Below are 18,707 nucleotides of genomic sequence, written 5' to 3'. Positions count from 1 at the left end.
ATAGCCCACATCTAATAGCTCTAATACTGTGATTTCTAGCTAACAAATTCTTCTGCCAAATGAATACAAATCAATATATTTCTCAAATAATTTTAGCAATATTGAGTTCTGGATTTGGTCTATGTTTACTTCTTCAGGGTACACTTTATTTCAGTATTTGCAAAAGGCACAGATATATTTCACTGAAGCTAGAAATTCTGAATCTTAATTCTCTCAAATTTTAATATATAAATTTTTATAGCTTTAGGGAAGACAAAAATAAGAAAATGCAGAACTTCCAAAACTGCAAAATAGCAGAAGGTATATGGATTATTTTGGGTGCAAATTCATACCATGATGCAAAAGATACCAGGGATTAATATTGCGAAGAATCCAGAATTATTTTTATTGGGTTTTATGGATGCTGAACTAGAAAAGAAATATGGGAAACTAATATTGTATATGGTAACTGTGGCAAGATTATTGTATGCACAAAAATGGAAGAATAATGGAATACCCACAATAGAGGTTTAGATTATAAAATTGATGGAGCTTGTGGATATGGCAAAGCTGACCATTCTGGTCTGGGAGAAAATGACAAAGACTTTTTCAAAAGACTGGAAGCCTTATATGTACTTCTTGCTGAAAGAAGAAAAGACTGAACGGATGACTTATGGATTTGGGGATTAGAAAGGGTTAAAGAGGGAGGAAAAAAATTAAGGTGTCAATTACTCAGTAGAAGGAAGGTCAGAAGTCAAAATTCCATGTTTTCTTTTTTTAATTTCTTTTCTTTTTTCTTACTTCCTACCTTTTTTCTTTTTCTTATTTTTCTTTTCATTTTTATTACTTTTATTGTAATGTAAAATTCTAATTAAAATATTTTTAAAAGGTAGATGAATTAGCATTCTGTTTTTTAAATATTAGTTTTATTTTAGTAAATTTCAGTAACATTACAATTAACATTTCTTTAGAAAAACATAGTCGTTTGTGGTCATAATGCTATTTAGAATTAGCATTCCTGTTCACATCTCATTCAGAATCACTTGTACTACTCTAGTATATCTATATACATGGAAGTAAAAATATCTAGGTTCCACAAACAGTTATATTAAGGCTGTTTCTCTTTTTCTATTTAACACATATGGCCTCTTCTACTTTTGAGAACATTTCCTTTTTATACTGGGAAAAAAACAGCAAAGATGTATTTAACGTGCATAATCAAAGCTTTGAATGAACCAAGGCCAAAACAGAGTGGCATTCCCCCAAAAAGAAACATTTGTATGGGGGAGGGGGAGTAAATAAAAATAGGATTCTTCTATTATCCTAACAACAGTTTATGACTTAGTAAATTACTGTTAATATAAAGGAGGACAAGATAATTTTTGAGAATGAATTTGAACAAAAATAAAAAAACAAAGAGATGAAATAAATAGCATACAGTCTCACCATTTTCAATGATAACATTTTCCCGCTATCAGTGAAAGAGTCATTGATAAGAGATATTATTATGAGCCATATTCAACTCAGAGACAAGGATAGAAATTGCTATTGCAGGTGGCGTATCACATTCTTAGTAAATAAAAGTACTATGATATAAAGCACCATTAAGACATTTGGAGTACTGTATTTATTTTAATAACATAAGAGCAAGTAGAAGAGTTCTGCATTAGTAACATAATTTTGCATTATTAGAAACAAAAATGGAACTGATTTAAAAGAAACTGTCCTTTTAACTTGGGAAAAAGGAAACTTCAACCTACCATATTTACTCTAAGGCTGTATTAAAATAGTAGGAGGATAATGCATCTAGTTGGAAAATTTAGAAGGCTCTGAATTAGTGTATGTGTTATATTCTTTCTATAATAAACAATGCTTTCAAGGAAGGGCTGGATGTGTTTGCAAAAACTGAAATATATTTTGTGATTTTTACTTTTTGATATTTCAGATGCAGGTTTACAAACAGACAAGTCATAAAATACATGATGATTTTACATTATTCAGTGAAAAATAGCAGGGCTGGAATAATCACAGAAGTGGTGGAATGTTCCCCACTGCGGTCTTGGAATCCTGTTGACCCCATTCATATCCGTTTGCGTAGAGCAGAGTAGAAGTGGTCTTCCCATGCCACTTTGAAGATTATGTGAAAGAACCCACTACAGGCAGTTCCAATCAGTGAAGTCTTTCTGCTTGGATCATTCTCCATTCTAACAGCTGGATGATGATGGGGTTTGAAAGGCACCCATGCACCTCTTGCATTCATGCACATACAGTGGCAGCAAGAAATTGCACCATTATCACAAGAATGTTTGATGAGTTCATCAAATAGATCTTGTACTTCAGGTATTGTGTTTTTAAAAATCAGTGAACTGCTTGCCAATGACTTGAAGACGAGGTGTTTGTCCTGTGTATGACATTTCAGTACCAATGAATTTGATTCTAACTCCAGCAAGTCCTTCTGTAGAACTGTTGACTGCAGATTAATGGGTGTGTTTTCAGAGGGCAGGAGGCCCTATTAAAGCAGAATAGATTGTAATTTGAGTGAATTAGATGTATGTCTTCCAGTTATTCACCTTTTATTCAGGCAGTATATAAACAAATGACACTGGGAAGGCACCTTTCCTATGAGGGTGTTCTTCAATCCTGCCATGCTGAAAAAATAAAACAAAAAGTAAGACCGTTTTAACAGAGAGGGTGAAAAGCGCACAATAATTAGAAGCTCCTTTAAAAGATATATATGCATATCTATTTCTGATCCCATAATTTCCACATATTGGAATGGGAATACATTAGATGGGATGAGTCTTTACCTAACTGTTCAAGACGTCATTAATGCTGATCTTGAGCTCTGTTTTACCTTTTCCTTTGTGGAAGACTAGGAATTCTGAATACTGCTGGGCAATTGAATCTATTTACCATTTTTATTTTCTCACAATGGTTCTAATATAGCATTATTCCAAGGTATAATGGAAGATTAACATAATGGTTGGAAGACAATTTGAAATAGTCTATTTCAAATAGACTATTTGAAAAGTTACATGCCATCTAAAACCAGATGCTAAATACTCAGAATATTTCAGTGCCTGCTGCTCCCTTATAAAAACCTGCCATGCCATCCATTGCCAAAGATGGGCCCAATGACCCAATAGGAAAATTCTTACCCCATACCTGAAGTTGGTTTACTTACTTCTTTGCCCCAAACCTGAAGTTGGTCTTAAGGGATGTGTTCAGTGCACAGTAAGGAATTCCCAGTAATAATCATATAGAGGAATCAAATTGACACTCACCCACCAGTTGGAGTCCTCCTGTCCTTCTACTATAATGATTTCTCCAGCCTTGAAAGTGAGCTCATCTTCACGATCAGCCTGACAATCATAAAGGGCTCTGACACGATGCAGACAGGGCTTATTCTGCTACAAGCAAACAATAGCGAGTTTAGGGTTATGGATACTGTATGTCATATATAAGTGCTATAGTCAGTTATACAAGCACAAGGCAAATAAAAATAAGAAATGGTCAGAACTGTAGATATCTTTGGGGTTTTAAAGATAATTTATATATTTGTGCATGTGTCTCAAGCATCCATCTAGCCAAGCTAAATGGATTTTTATTGATACCAGTTTATTGAATAAAATCTCAACCATATTGTGAAGAAGACCTAAGCATGTGATATGAGACCATCACACAATGAATTTCCTAATCTCTAAACATTTTGGTATGTAATCATTCACTGTGGAGGTATCAATTTTTGAATTAAAAATATTGTACAGCCAACAGTTAATTGCCCCAAAGCTAATCTGATTATGGGTTCATATATATTTAGACAGGATCTTGGAGATGTCTTGTTAGAAGAAGAGAGTTAGTTTAGTCCATAAAGCAAAAGGTTAAAAAAATAAATAACCAGTGAATATTAAGACTAAAAACACACAATGTCTCCCCTTCTTGGCAGTGGTGGAGGAATATCATCTGATGACTCAGGAGACTGAGAAGAAGCCCAATGGTTCTCTCTTGAGTTTTGGTTTGGCTCATAAGGAATCTTCATTTCTTTCGAGGTAGCTGCAATGTAAAGAGATATGTCATTTTCATTTCTGGATGATTCTAAGTGATTATGCAGAAAGCACATTGGTGTGTTTGATGCTGTGCAATTTTTACTCTGATTCAGTACTATTTGTACAGTATCTGCTCCCTACACAATATGGGACACATAATGGGTCATTCTTTCAGAAGAGAAAGAAACTTTTAGCAGTCTATTTCTTCCACTCCTGAGTTATAGAACCAGTGTTGTTGATTGAACATCCTGCTCCCCATAACCATTACTGCACCATTGCTGAGTTCCTGAGAAATATAAAAATATTGTTTCCAAACCACAGGGAATCATAACTTCCTTCCATTCTTCACTGATCAGCCTCCTACCTTAAATACTGTGTTCAGTTCTAGGTACACTTAAATAAAGATTGAGAGAAATTGGAGCAGGTTCAAGAACGGCAACAAAGATAATTAGGAGACCAAGGGATGATGTTGGGATGTTGTGGGATGAAAAGGGCACTTGAAGTCTGACAGGGTGCAAGAATAGATTTTTAGTTACTCAATTTTAAGGTAGGCTTATTTGTCACAATGTGATGAACCTTATGCCAGAGTCTTTTCCCCTCATGATATTGTGTACTGTACTTACACTTTTGCCAAAGCTATGACATTACATTTGCTGGGAGGGTCAGAGCTACTGTTTATTCTTTCTCTCTGAATTTTACTGTTTGTTCCAAAACCTTGATGAGAGAGTTACATACTATGATGAGAAGACATAATTCTTGAAACTTTTGAGACCATAAATGAATCATAGTTGAAAGCCAATCCTGATGGCCCAAAAGTGGTTAGCTGCCAGGAGAAATAATCCTGAATAAGAAGGGGTGGGAAACACTCCCATGAGCCTTAAATATCCATAAGCCACTTAGGACGCTGGCACAGATAGAACATAATAAACTGGACTTGAGAGAGAAAGGACACACTTTGTGCTGGAGGATTTATTGTGGTTCTACTCAGCTGTTGGTGGTGGTTTGCCCCTCCAGACTCTACAGTGTAATGATCCAAAGGCATTAGTAGTTTTGTAGCCCATCCCTCTAGGGGCAAATTACATGCAATCCAAACAACACAGGAAGTAGGAATACTACATGGAAGGGAGCATGAATGGATGAAGACTGGGGAGCAATACAATTATTCTGAGCAAAGCTGCTATGCTCATCCTCTCCTGTATTTAACCTATATTAATCTGAGCATGCACCCTCATTAGAACAGGATAACAATAAGCCATATTCCTATTAGCCCCAATTAGAACACAGATGCCTTCCTGTTTGTCCCAGTGAGACAGCAGTGTGATTGATTGTAGATATCTCTGGACAGTTTGTGCTGGAACTAATGAGTGTATGAAAGGGACAGGTGTATTATAATTTGGAATCACATAGATGCTAATATGCACTGAGAGCTGACTCTTCCATCACTGAGGGAAATGACTGAGAGGAAACAGAGTAGCACTTTTCAATATCTACAGAGATTTCACAGAGAAGATAACTATCTGTTCTTCCATAAGCTCAAATGCAGAACTTGGAATAATGATTTTGCTTAAGGAAAATTCTGCTTGAACATAAGGAAAAATGTCCAATTTGATAGTGAAACTGCCTATTTACCTAGGTTTCCCTTCACTGGATATATTCAAGCATAAAGTAAGTGGGCAGCTATTTGCCACGAATGCTTTGATTTGGATTGCTGTATAGAGTATGGGATTTGACTTCATAGCCAAAATGGCTTCTCTCAAATCCATAGAGCCACAGTAGTATGCTATAAAAGCTGTCATTTCCATCACAGACTAGGGTAGGCAACCTTTGTTATCCTGTAGACCATATCTCAGTGTCCTCATGGCTGGTGGGCCTCAAGAGATATTATAATGATTGTTTTGCTTTTATTATTTTGGAGATTTCTGGTTTTAAAGATGGGAATGGGATCATACAAGAAACCAAAAGTCTTTATTAGGACTGAACAGAAATCCAGATTTGAAGAGCAAGATGTGTTTTGGAAGGAATATGTAGTATCTGTCAGGAATACTTTAAAGTAGTTTGGAATACCTTGAAACAGTTTTTTTTTTTTTCTGGGACCATATGTCAGTAGAAACTTTATCCCAGGAGAACGTTTTTTTGATTTGGAGTGTATATGTGTTCCACCTGTGACCACTCAATCTCCAAATCAGAGATTTAATCAAAAATCAATTTTTATTATAATCAGAATCAAAATTATTGATCAAAATAAATAATTTATAAATGTTGTTGTTGCTATTATTATTATTATAGGATAGATTGTGAAGTAGGTGACTTTGTGTGTTTAAATAATTTGATAATTATCCCTGAACTTGGTATGGGAAAACTTATTCCTATTAATTTCTAGGTGCTATCCAAGCAGAGTTTATAACACTCAATAATTGCACTTCCCAGAGCACTACTTTTCATAATGATAAAACCTGAAGGGGTATTTTTTTCCCAGCACCCCCCCCCCCAATTGCTATGTAACTTGTGTTTCTTCACAACCTAAATGCCTCCCAGAAGAGAGAGATATCACTCTTTAGCTGCAACTAAACAGTGCTTTCAGAAGAAACTATCTTACCTTGCTGCCAGGAATCCAGCCCTTCAGGGAGTTCAGAAGGCTGAGAACTGAGGGAAATAATGGGGGTGGGGAAGAAGAGGGAGAGGAAAAAAGAAAAAAATATTGTTGAATAATCCTCTCCTTCCTACTGGAAGTGTCTTTATGACAGCCACAGTCTAGATATTCACAGGCCAGTGCAAAGTAGCTTAAGTTTGCATTGACAAAACACCCTTAAAAGATTTCTACAGTCCTATTTATTGCCAACATCTGGCTGGTTAAAAAAAGAAGAGCAGTGATAATGACTAATCTGGCCAGAGTAGCTTTTATAGTCCCATTGCCAACCGCCTGACACACAATCAATTTAAGTCTCCTGTAGGATCCCACCTAGTCTCTATTCAAGATATCAAGACCAGGATGTACACTCAAAGCAAACCCAGTTTCAAAACAGGTTGCATTTTCATTCAGTTTTGCATATCACATGTACACAATTACCTCACACTCCTAGGAGAAGCTCCTTCTGGAGAGCAGCGTCTTGGAAGTGAGAAAGATCTAGAATCTAATAAAAGACAAAGTCAAAGCTATTTTTTCTCTGTTACTGAATCCATCTATGTCTAATGAGTTAGAAACATTGTAAAACTAGTGTAAATTAAGTGTTCTGTCTCACATAATAACTAATTTTATCAATGTTTAACATATCATAGCACATATTCAAGATCTTACAACCTCTCAGAATCTATGAAATACCCATCAAGCTAGGAAACATCTGAATCACTGTAACAACTTGTGGTAGTTACAAATCAGTTCACCACAGCAATAAAAACTCTGATGACTCTGACGCTGGCCACCCTTCATGCAACCTAGATGCATCGTAGAAGCATTATGACAGTTTAATTTTTTTTAATTTCTAAGAATCTTGAATCCCATATACCCCAATATGTCTTGTTCAGATTTCAGATAATGGCACCTGGTACATGATTTTATCTATTATACAATTATATGTATATTGCAGTGCCTCATCTACACAGCTTACATCTTATAAAACCAGTAAACTTAAAATAAACACTAGGGGTACTAAATACATTAATACACAAAATCATATCCACAAAAACCAGCTTCTGTCTAAAAGTTGCTAACAATGGTCTTACATGTTCGATTTGAAGGCTCTGTGGAAAAGGTTCTGTGTATTAACAGCCTTCCTGAAGGTTAATAAAGAAGGGCCTGTTCTAATTTCTGGGAAGGGCCAGCTTTAGGCTAAGGCTGAGTAGGCACTGGCCTACGGCACCAAAGCTTAGGGGGCACCAAAGTTGTCCCTCCTTCCAAATAATTCCAAAAATGCAAGTCTTCACATTGGCGGAAGGTGGTGCCATCAGTCAATGTGGCCTAGGGGCATCATATAGTCTTCAGTCAGCACTGCCTCTGGGGATGTTAGTCTAGAATGAGGGGGCTAGGACCAAACAGGCTTGTTTCTAGGCTCCCATCCCCTTAACCTCTTGGGGTGGAAAGGGATTCACAACATGCTCTCTCAAGCCAGTGTGTACTCAACAGGCACATTCTATCTCAAATAGCTGAGGATAGCAAGGACCCAAACCATAAAGGGCCTCACAGGTAACAACCAGCAGCTTGAATTAGACTTGGAAGGCTACTATCAGCCAATGCAGCTCCTATAATATTAACATTATTCTGCTGTAGCAGCTGTTATTGGCTGCCAGTTGCATTTTGCAACAGTTGTAGATTCCAAATTATCTTCAAGAACAGTCTCATGTAAAGTGAATTGTAGCAATCCAACCTCAAGATGATAAAGGCATGAGCTACCACTGCAAGAGCCTCCTGGTCTAGGACACTTAGTGTACCAGCCTAAGCTGGGCAAAGGCCCCCTTGACCATGACCTCTATCTGCTGTACTGCCAGGAACTCTGAGTCTAGGAGCACCCTGAGATTGCACACCTGCTCCTTTAGGGGTACCTATCCAGAGCTAAAGATGGAAATACACTGGAATACCAATGGGTTCTGAACAAACAACATCTTTGTCTTGCTGGGATTCATTCTAAGCCTATACCATCTCATCCAATCCCTCACAGCCCCCAGGTACCTGATGAATACTCCCACCACTTCTCCTGCTCATCATGGGGTGGAGATGCACAACTGCCTGTGTCAAAAGCATAATGGATTAGTTTTCTGAATCAGTATACAACCATATACTGGCACAGATACAGTAGCTAAAAAGGCACAACCTTTTTAGCTGCTGTTATCTACAGGGTAGACAGAGCTGCTGGTTGGGGGTATTGGAGGAGGGAAGCTGGGGGGCTGAGAAAAAAATTCAATTACAGCAATCTTAATAAACTGCAGGAAGGAAATGAACAGAATGGGTTAATTATATTATCATATTCACCTACTGTATTTATGTCCCTTTATTTTAGGCTGTCCCTGTTCCGTAACTGTAGCATTTTCCAGTTGATAAGTGATTTAGTAGGCTCTCTTACCATCAGAAGGTCTGTGATTCAGTGGTGTAGAGGGGAAAGGCTCTGAGGAGGTCCGCTTATGTCTAATGGTCAGAGGTGGAGGCACAACCTTTTTAGCTGCTGTATCTGCAGGGTAGACAGAGCTGCTGGTTGGAGGTATTGGAGGAGGGAAGCGGGGGGCTGAGAAAAAAATTCAATTACAGCAATCTTAATAAACTGCAGGAAGGAAACAAGGAGAATGGGTTAATGTAATGGTTGCCCAGTCCAAATACTCAGACTCACAAGAGGTTGCTAAATGAAATCTGATTTATTAAGGAACTTATGACAAGTACAGAGAAAGCTGAGAATGACAGAAAGCGCGCCAAATACAAACTTAAAACCATCGTTGCAAACGTAACCCCGCCTCCCTACCAGCAGAGCCGCCCGTCCCAGGTGCTGGCAACCGTCAGTTCTCCTAGCCTGGGAAAGCAACCTTGAACACAGGAGATAACCCAAATACATTCCAAGCTCACAGCCAAGAGATAAACCACTCCCAACAGGAACCGTCCTCCCGGCAAAGATGAAACACGCATCCAGCTAATGACATGCGAAACGTTACGATGTATCAAACACATTGAAACGGCGAACATGACAGTTAATTATATCATCCAATTCACCTACTGTTTTTATATTAAGTATAAATGTGTTGTTTTTCATAAATTGCATTAAATATTAAAATAGATTACTGCCAACATCTTTATCCAGGTAGAATGGATGGAAAGCTAATACAGTTAAGAAAAGATCAAACAGTACACAATGAAACTAACCTAAATAAAGTTTGATATAATTCCAAGATTGTACAAAGGTATACCAGAAAACAGTGTCTAACCTTTGGGTGCATTGCGTGGTGGCAGTGGTGGGCCTGGATAAGCAAAAGTGGGAGGAGATGCTCTTGCAGCAGATCTAGAGGCATGTGGTATGGCATATAAGTCATGACATTTGTCCTGGGATGCTGGGTTGGCTCCTCTGAAAAAACCCACTGGATTCTTCCATGACTGAGAGGCCGACCCGGGCAGATTGTAGCAGCTTTGTGGACGATGAAAGCGATCTTTTTTCACAGGACAGAGCTGAAATACACAAGTAGACTATATTACTGGAAAGTTGAAGATAGAAATAGTATTCTTTATATTCATGTACTTGCATAATTGATACACTTAAAATATTTGGATCATAATATTAGGAAAAAAAATTCTCTTTAAAATGGTGGTCTTAGATATATAGTAACAAGTGATGGAGTTTTTAAATGTTAATAAAAGAACTCCAAGCAGCTAACAGCAATCTTGCAGAGTAGAAGCGTGAACCAAAACAGAACTTGCACATCAAGCTTAATTATGTTCAGAAATAAATTCAGTCTTCACTCAGTAGTTAAATGAAGAAAAAATAGAGATAGCTTACTTTTATTCAGTAGATCTGGATACAGGTAGGTTCGTAGTAGAAAGCACTTAATCACTGGTTCTTTGGTAGCAGAGGATGGTAGGGGGAGGGCTGCAAGCCTGCAGCCCTCCTGCTTGCATGTCTGCTCATGAGGTAATGGTGACTGTGAATCCCCCAAACTCAAGAAGAAGGAGGAAGAGGAAATTGGGTGACCCACATGACATCCCACAAGCACAATAGAGACACACCTACCAGATAAACCCTCTTACTATTCTTGTGAGACAATGCGGAGTTGACCCCTGGTAATTCCAACAACAAGTAGGCTATCTGGAGTAGAACTTTTGGATGAAAGTCTATGGGTGGCAACCTAACCACAGAATGAGGTATGCTCAAGACCATTGATATTCACTGATATAAACATAGTGCAAGACTGCAGCCTTGGAATATCAAAGTAAGTCTAGGAAAATAGGCAGGACCTTGTTGCTTTTAAAGTTCAGGTGACTCTGATAAATATCCATATAGTTTTCAGGGAATTGGTATCAAAAAAGATATCCAATAAAAAAGTCAATAATCCATTAACATGGTGCCAAATCTATGCAATATCAATTAAGCACAATTGAAAGAAATAAGGATTAACAGCCACACATTTCAGCCTACACAATAATTGACCAGAAGCGATGAGGTCTTACCTTCTCATCCAGTTCATCATCACTTTCAAACATATCCTCTTGGCCTTGCCGCCACTCATATTCGACATGGGCACGCATATTGAACTGATTACTTTCAGCCTGCAATAGCTGGAAGACACAGAACACCCCATCTCTGCTCATGTTTGCAGTGTGCAAGGAAGTTCCAAGCAAACTCTAAACCCACTGCACTAACAACTGTTTTCTTTTGTATTTGGGACTTTCAGTGGAAATTAGGAAGTACCAAAAAACAAAGAGAAGGAATCTTGAGATCTGTAATCACACTACTATAAAGCACTGTGCTATGTACTCAGGGTAGTCCTACATAGAACTATAGTTGTTCTGCTCCCCCTGCCCCTCCCAGTTTTCATACAATTCAGTGGAACAGACGGTGTTTTGAAATTTCAATGAAGAATTTCACAGAAATTTTCAAGGTGCTTTTTTGTACTTGTTTAGTTATAAGATGGTCAAACGGTATAAAGGAATACCCTTTCACCCATCTCTCCACCAGTGGTGCAGCCTTCATTCCTTTCACTTCTATGCAGTCCCAATGGCAGACATCATGAGTGAGTGCCTCCCACTGAGCTTTTTCAGGTTGTGTGGGCAGCCAGAAAACTATAGCTGTAGTCCTAGCAGGAACACTTTCTATCACTTCCAGCTCCATTATTTAGGCCAATGTTTCTCAACCTCAGCAACTTTAATTGTGGACTTTAATTCCCACAATTCCTGCTGACTGGGGAATTCTGAGCGTTAAAGTCCACACATCTTAAAGTGGCCCAGGTTGAGAAACATTGCTCTAGTCTGTAGATCGCAGGACTTGTCATAGGTTTCTATGGTGAAATTTGAAAAGTGTGTCATCAATTCTATATTATTGATAGCATATTTTTCGCTGTAATTTTTGTTGCGGATGCCAAGAAAGTTACTGTGTCTTCCTATTTCTCCCATTTGTCCTCCTTCCAATTCTCTGTGCCCTCCTTTGCCTATTCAGATATCTGGTAACCCTATTCATGCCCACAATATCTGATTATGATTTAATAAACATGTTTCTACTTTTATAATTTACGATTAAGTGCTATGCTATGTAAAACTGAACACCTATTAGAGAAGAGATCATGATAAAAGCTGTAGAAAAAAAGGCATATATACAATAGGGCCATAATAGTTTCAACATACTTTGCATTTTGAAAAGATATTGCCTGTAGCTATGTCTGGAGCTCATATTCTAGACACGTCTTGTCACGGTCCTAGAATGATGTTAGCAATTTGTGTTAAACCTGCTGTTTCTTACCAGATCCTCACATGCAGTGTGATTCATTAGCCTAGCAATATCAAGGGCTGTCTCTCCAGCTTCATTAGCTGTGGGAAAATATCAGATGTCACCAAATGAATAATAATGAGAGAAATTGTTAATAGATTTGACTCCATTTATGTAAATCATAGTGTCAACTACGGTATTTAAGTCCGGACAAAAAAGTTGCACTTCTGGACAGAAAGGACATCAGAATGACATTCAAAGACTGTGGCTACACAAGTGTGTTTGTATTTCCAGTTTGAAACTTTTTTCCTTAAAAAGTGTTGTTTGCACACTGTGATTGTTTGGCATGGCCGAGATACTGCTTTTTTCCACCATCACCTATATGCAGAGCAAGAACAAGGGTGTCTGCAGGTGGGTCAAAAAAGTAAATGTGGTGAAGGAACTTTTTATCATCTTTGGTAGACCTGCAAGAAAGCTAAAAAGTTTTGGGAACAAATATGTAATATTGTTCAAAAGAGTCTCAAAGTGAACATACAAATAAAAAAAACCCAGAAATGTTTCTCTTGGGTTTGATGGAGAAGGAGTTAGAGAAACAACATGGAGATTTACTTTTATATATGATTACAGCTGCAAGACTTTTATATGCACAACGATGGAAAGATCCACATATACCTACAGTGGAAGACTGAATTATTTTATTAATGGATTTGGCCCAAATGGCTAAGTTAACAGCTTTAATAAGAGAGAATACTGTCTCCGGATTCTTCTCTGCTTGGCAACCACTTTTAGACTACTTGCTTGTGAGGGAAAAAAATGAAGCTTTAATTGTGGGTTTTAGTGACTAAATAGTTTGCACTGATAGAAATAATATTAATATGGTTTAATTACTGGTAAGAGATTATATTTTAAGTTGTATTTGTATCTGTATTGGAGAAGTTGGAAACCATCTTTCGTTTCTTCACTTTTATAGTTCTTTCTTTTTTCTTTAGCTCTATCTTCTTGCTTTCCTATATTTTCTAAATTGTATTTTAACTATATATTTTGAAATTGAATAAAGTTCTTATAAAAAGGGGGAAAAAAGTAAATGTGGAAGCCACAACCATTCAGTCGAAGGCTTGCCCATTTTTTTGTGCACCATGATGCAGATAAAAAAGGGTGGGGCTTCAATCACATGGCCACCATATTGCCTTTTTTGACCTCCTCCCTGTAGAGAACCCTGAAAAGGAGAGATCTCGCAGAAGACAGGAAGACAATATATGAAACACTGAAATGTGATGCTCTGACAACTGCCTCATCTAAAGCCTTTGTGAAGGCCAGATTTAAAAAAGCTTTCTTCTCTGGATTAAGCAGGTAATGTGGAAGAATTCAGGAAGTATGAGCAAAGTTCCCCTAAAAGGAAAATGTATGGCATAGGAAAATTCATCGCTGAGCTCCCTTATAGTGGGGGCTGAGCCACAATGAAACACCATGGTCCAGTATGGTTTTGTTGAGTCAAGTGAAGTGGGGAACAGCATAAAGAATGTCTATATTAGGCATTATGATAAATCAGAGTATCGTGATGGGAATAAATTTTGCTTTCATGAATTCTTCTCTTTCTCTTTCCTCCATTCCAGAGCAGAATTAAGCAGGTCTTGTTTTTGTTTTTAAGCTTAGCTTGCTATGTTAGAATGTGACCATTGGTGCCTAAAGGTTTGTCTGAAATAAGCCAGAGACTGCAGTATATAAAGTTGCTGCACTTTAAACACAGTTTTTAAAACATTAATTCTTATGTAATTCTCCAAGTTACATATAGAAGCAATTTACATAAAAGATAAGACTATAAATTTAAACGTTGTGTACAAAAAGATACCAAAAAAGGTAATGAAAACTGTTCTGTGTTTTCACAACTACAGTCGTTATACTAGAGTTCGATCTGTGCCGTTTCTCTCCAAAATGAATGGGTTAAATATTTAGGTATGCAGTCTTAAAATAAAATTTACAGTGATACAAGAATGTTGTCTTAAACTGAACATTCATCCATTACGACTAAGTGAAAATAAACCTAAAATCAAGAAAGAACACTGCAGAGGAGATAGAAAAGGGAAAAAGAAATATACTACGGAGTGTGCAGTACTGTAGCATTATAATAGTCACTACACATACTGTAGCATTATAGTGAAATAGACTGACATTTTGCCCTCTCATTCAGAACACTAATTAAATAAATACTAATTGTATTTCCTAATCACTTACTAATTGCAATGTTGGCTTTTGCTCGCAGAAGGAGTTTTATGCATTCAGGTTTATTGTGCAGGCTGCAATAGTGAAGGGGAGTATTGCCCTTGGCTGTCTGCTTCACCAGGCTTCCACTGGAAAACAGAAAATTATTCGCCATATAGAAATCCTCCACATTATGGACAACCACATTTTCTGGTAGATACCATGCTAGTCGTAGAGCCAGAGTTCAGAAACAGTTTCCTCCTATTTGTATTTACATTCCTTTAGATAACAGTTATCAAATCTGAAAACCCTAGTACAATGGATTATGGTCCAGTTATGAATAAGTGGCCTTGCTGTAAGAATTAACAACCACTTAGAACAGGGAGGGAGAAAATCAGGACTGGGCCATGGCATTCCGGCCATAGATTCAATAACTGATCTCATTCTGCTTCTCCACAAGTGTTTTCCTTTTCAGCTGAGGATCTTGACAGTGTTCCCACTATCATTATCTTCCCCCAGCAGCATCAAAGGTTCATTCCACATGCATGTGAATACAAACACAATCCCATCGCATCTTCTAGTTGCTCCTCAGCTATTTTTGTGTATGGAAATCAGACTTCTAGCATGAAAAGTAAATTGGTCAAGGCCTCTGTGTTGTCAACAGCCATGCATACAGCAGCTTCCAATCTGAATAAGAAGCAGACTCATGCACAAGCCCATAATGAGATGCAGCCTTGTCATAGATCAGATGTGGAAGTAAGCTTTCACAGATTATAGCCCTACAGGAGTGCCTGGCATGTGTATGCGTGTGTAATAAATAGAGATGGAGACAGATATTGTGTTATAGTTTTGTTATGAAATGTTTTAAAATCTGTAAACTGCCTAGAGTCTGTGATGTTTGAGGTAGCAAACAATTGTACAAATATATTAAACATTAGAGATACTGCTTTCTTACCATAAAATCAATTGCTTGCTTAGATCCTAAAATAAATCAGTTTACAGAATTTCACAGAGAATAAAAATTCCTTCCTTTCATCTCTGCTAAAGTCATTTGTGCCTTTCTGAAAAATCTTGATATGGGCATAGGGACTGCCATGAGAAGAAGGGATGAAAAAATTCTCTTTTGCAAATTTTCTTAATTTCTAGTAGAATCCATGTCTGCTTACAGGCAATTGTCTGCTCACTTGGTAGCCTCCTCCCACCCCATCTGACAATGTTGAGAGAGAGTGTTAAATCCTCTGAAGACCTTCTTTTGGGGGTACAAAATGATTAAAGCCAATGAATTCCAAAAGCACCCATTTACACATGTAGCACCAAGTTGTCACTTGATGTAAATGCAACGTAGACATTCTTATCTGAGTTAACTGAGTACACTTCAGCAGTTTGGTGAACAAACTGAATAAAATTCAGTTTACAACTGGTGTTGTGTTTGGAAGAATAGAGCTCTATGAGGGAAGATCAAAGACGTAAAAGTGCTTTTAGAAGGACCTATATGGGGTATGTCAAATTGCTGTTTTGCCAGGGTGAGGAAACTTCAGAGCTAGCAGCTCAGAATCCATCAATACTCTCACTTTATTTGGCATGTATGTGAAAAAAAAAACACAGGAATACTCGCTGCTTGTTAAATCTGTTAGGCCTATCAAATCAGCTTACCTGTTCTGTGCCAGAAAATCTACAATATGCAATGAGGTTCGGTCACTCACTAGAACTGCCAGATGAAGAAGTGTCTCTCTAGGTTCCTTTAAAACAAGAAACAAAAACAAACTGATTATTTAAAAAAATAATGTCCATAATAATTAATTGAGAACTAGTATCATAGGAATGATTTCTTCCATTTTTGCTAATTCACAATAGAAAAATTTCAGAGGAAAGTCTATGGAATTAGTTGCCTAAACTTAGATTACAGATTGGTCTCTGATCACAGTGCAACTGAAGAACCTTGGTTGGCTAATAGTTTACTGGAGAATTGGGAAGGGGCTGCTTAATCCTGTCGATAAAACTAATTCCTCCCAGCTGTTCCTATTATCAGTATCCAATTTTTTAAACTACTTTTTAGTGTCAGCATTAACAAGTCCCCTTACATGGAAGCAGAATCACAGAACTTCATGTAGCAATTGTGAAATCTCATTGTTCAGGCTGCAGTGGAAGAGTGCTCCGACTTCTACATACTTATTATTAGTGAAGAAGGGTTATTTATTTATGTTATTAATTATGTTTAGAAGTAAATGTAGAGCATTGACAAAATGAGCAGACAACAGAAGCAGTGATGGAAATGCGTATAACAAAGTAGTGATGCTGAGTCACTTTAGGTTGATTATCTTCCTTAGCACATCGTTCAGAAACCCGTGTTTTCTTAAAAGCTTCAGTAAAAGGAGTGTATTGCATGTTCCACACTTTTGTACTAATGCATCATCTCTACTAAAGCATGTGTATATCCCTCAGCTTCTAACAGGAGGAAGTCTCACCCGGGTAAACTCCAAAACAGGCTCACTTAAATCCATTTTTTCTGCATATGCCTGAAGCAAAATAAATATATCCTTCTCTCTGACAGCATTCTCCAAATTCTTGAGCTTGGCAACTGGACTTCTCATGATCCTTGGAACAACATACTTCCTATCAACATACTTAGAAATTATGAAATCTTTCCGAAGAGTCCTGTAACGATACAAGGCAAAGACAGAAACTACAGATTCAAAGGTGCACATTTATGATCTGCTAGCAGAAACAATGAACTCCCTTCCAACAAGCAAAGAAGTGCAAATCATAAGGCTCCAAAGAGCTTTGCTGGTGCTACCAAAGAAAAGACATCCTGCACTGGTTTTATTGTTCCCTACTTAACAGATTACTATTTTGGGTAGGAAAAAACCGAATAGGATATGCAGGAAGGTTATAAATAATTTTGTGTTGAAACTGGTCTTGCAATTTCTCAAATGTTTCCTTCCCTTGCAAAATACTATTCTTGTTTGTTTGTTTGTTTGTTTGCTTGATCTATATGGCCACCCATCTTATTGCCATAAGCCTGGGTGGCTCACAACCATGGTAGAAACATCCCCAAACCATAAAACACTAACAAAAAATCCCTGCACCCCAAAACCAAGCACTCCTCTATACATCAGTGTTCAATTCTTCTTCTGTATTCTCAAAATATCTGAGGGTTTGTTTATTTGTTTGTTTAATTTCAACTTATTTTATTGTTGGAGAAAGTGAAGATAATGCTGTTGCTGATTTTTGCTTTCCATGGCTCTGAAGCAGACCTGGCTGACTGCACTTCCAAATTTCAAACAGCCCAATGGAAATTCTTCTCTTGGATGTGGTGGAAGCATGGAAAACCAGAGCTACTCCAGGCCACGGAAGAGATAATGGTACAGGGAAAGATGGGACACTCACAGTCTTGCAGCCACACCAGGTGACAGAATACTGCACTCTGGCCTTGAGAAATTCACCAGATTCTCTTCTCTCTTGCAATACATTACCAAAGCAAAATGTAGGAAAAAATGCAAGATGCTTTTTCTGCATGGCACTGGTTATTGTATACTGTATATGAGAGATTATGATAACTGGACCTTGTATGCACTATTTCTTTCCTGTTATCGTTACTTCTCTTGGCTTCTCACTATACTATCTTTTGCCTTGGTTTGTAGTTTTTAATGGGAACAAGGCACGTTGAAGATTCTTGACTTAGAATTTTAAAACTGATGTCACAGGATCACAGAACTGAAGGATGAGAAGGGCACATAGACACAACTCCAGCCAAGGGAATATCAAGTGTTTCTTATTCTATAAATCGTTAGCCTTCTTTTAGAGCTCCTGAATCCCAAAGTTAGGCCATTCCTTTCAGTTACTATGGGTGATCGGGACCACTGCTTAGCAGTCTATTCAAAAGGGTCTGTCAACTCAGTGGGAGTGGGCAAGTTTTTCTTCTTCTTAAAAAACATTAAGAAGGATGCAAAAAGACCAGAACGCATCCTCTCCAACATCCAGATAATCAGGGATTAACACCAGGAAAACAATCAAGCAGAAAACAATACCCTAATCAAGGAACTACCAAGGAGAAAACCACACTCCCACCAACACTGGCAGGGCAAGCTACTGTATA

General features: G+C 37.7%; 1 protein-coding gene across 6 annotated transcripts in view; it reads right to left on the bottom strand.

The window, feature by feature from the left end:
- Positions 1 to 1,591: 1,591 nt before the first annotated feature.
- The window catches only part of LOC134493049 (arf-GAP with SH3 domain, ANK repeat and PH domain-containing protein 2-like), a 52,512-nt gene continuing 35,396 nt past the window's right edge, over positions 1,592 to 18,707 (bottom strand). For 3 of the 6 annotated variants that reach the window (XM_063297291.1, XM_063297292.1, XM_063297296.1), the window contains 12 exons: positions 17,077 to 17,266; positions 16,265 to 16,350; positions 14,645 to 14,760; positions 12,446 to 12,513; positions 11,161 to 11,268; positions 9,927 to 10,164; positions 9,080 to 9,238; positions 7,093 to 7,156; positions 6,622 to 6,668; positions 3,905 to 4,032; positions 3,264 to 3,389; positions 1,592 to 2,627 (listed from right to left, as the gene is read on the bottom strand). In XM_063297291.1, the coding sequence (XP_063153361.1) occupies positions 2,553 to 2,627; positions 3,264 to 3,389; positions 3,905 to 4,032; positions 6,622 to 6,668; positions 7,093 to 7,156; positions 9,080 to 9,238; positions 9,927 to 10,164; positions 11,161 to 11,268; positions 12,446 to 12,513; positions 14,645 to 14,760; positions 16,265 to 16,350; positions 17,077 to 17,266 (1,405 nt within the window). In that variant the 3' untranslated portion in view covers positions 1,592 to 2,552. The remainder of the gene's footprint in view (positions 2,628 to 3,263; positions 3,390 to 3,904; positions 4,033 to 6,621; positions 6,669 to 7,092; positions 7,157 to 9,079; positions 9,239 to 9,926; positions 10,165 to 11,160; positions 11,269 to 12,445; positions 12,514 to 14,644; positions 14,761 to 16,264; positions 16,351 to 17,076; positions 17,267 to 18,707) is intronic. The other 3 variants (XM_063297293.1, XM_063297294.1, XM_063297295.1) reach the window with 2 other exon arrangements.

Source organism: Candoia aspera, chromosome 3 (assembly GCF_035149785.1).
Source record: "Candoia aspera isolate rCanAsp1 chromosome 3, rCanAsp1.hap2, whole genome shotgun sequence".
Taxonomy (NCBI): domain Eukaryota; kingdom Metazoa; phylum Chordata; class Lepidosauria; order Squamata; family Boidae; genus Candoia; species Candoia aspera.
This window is presented reverse-complemented; position numbering and strand designations above follow the sequence as displayed.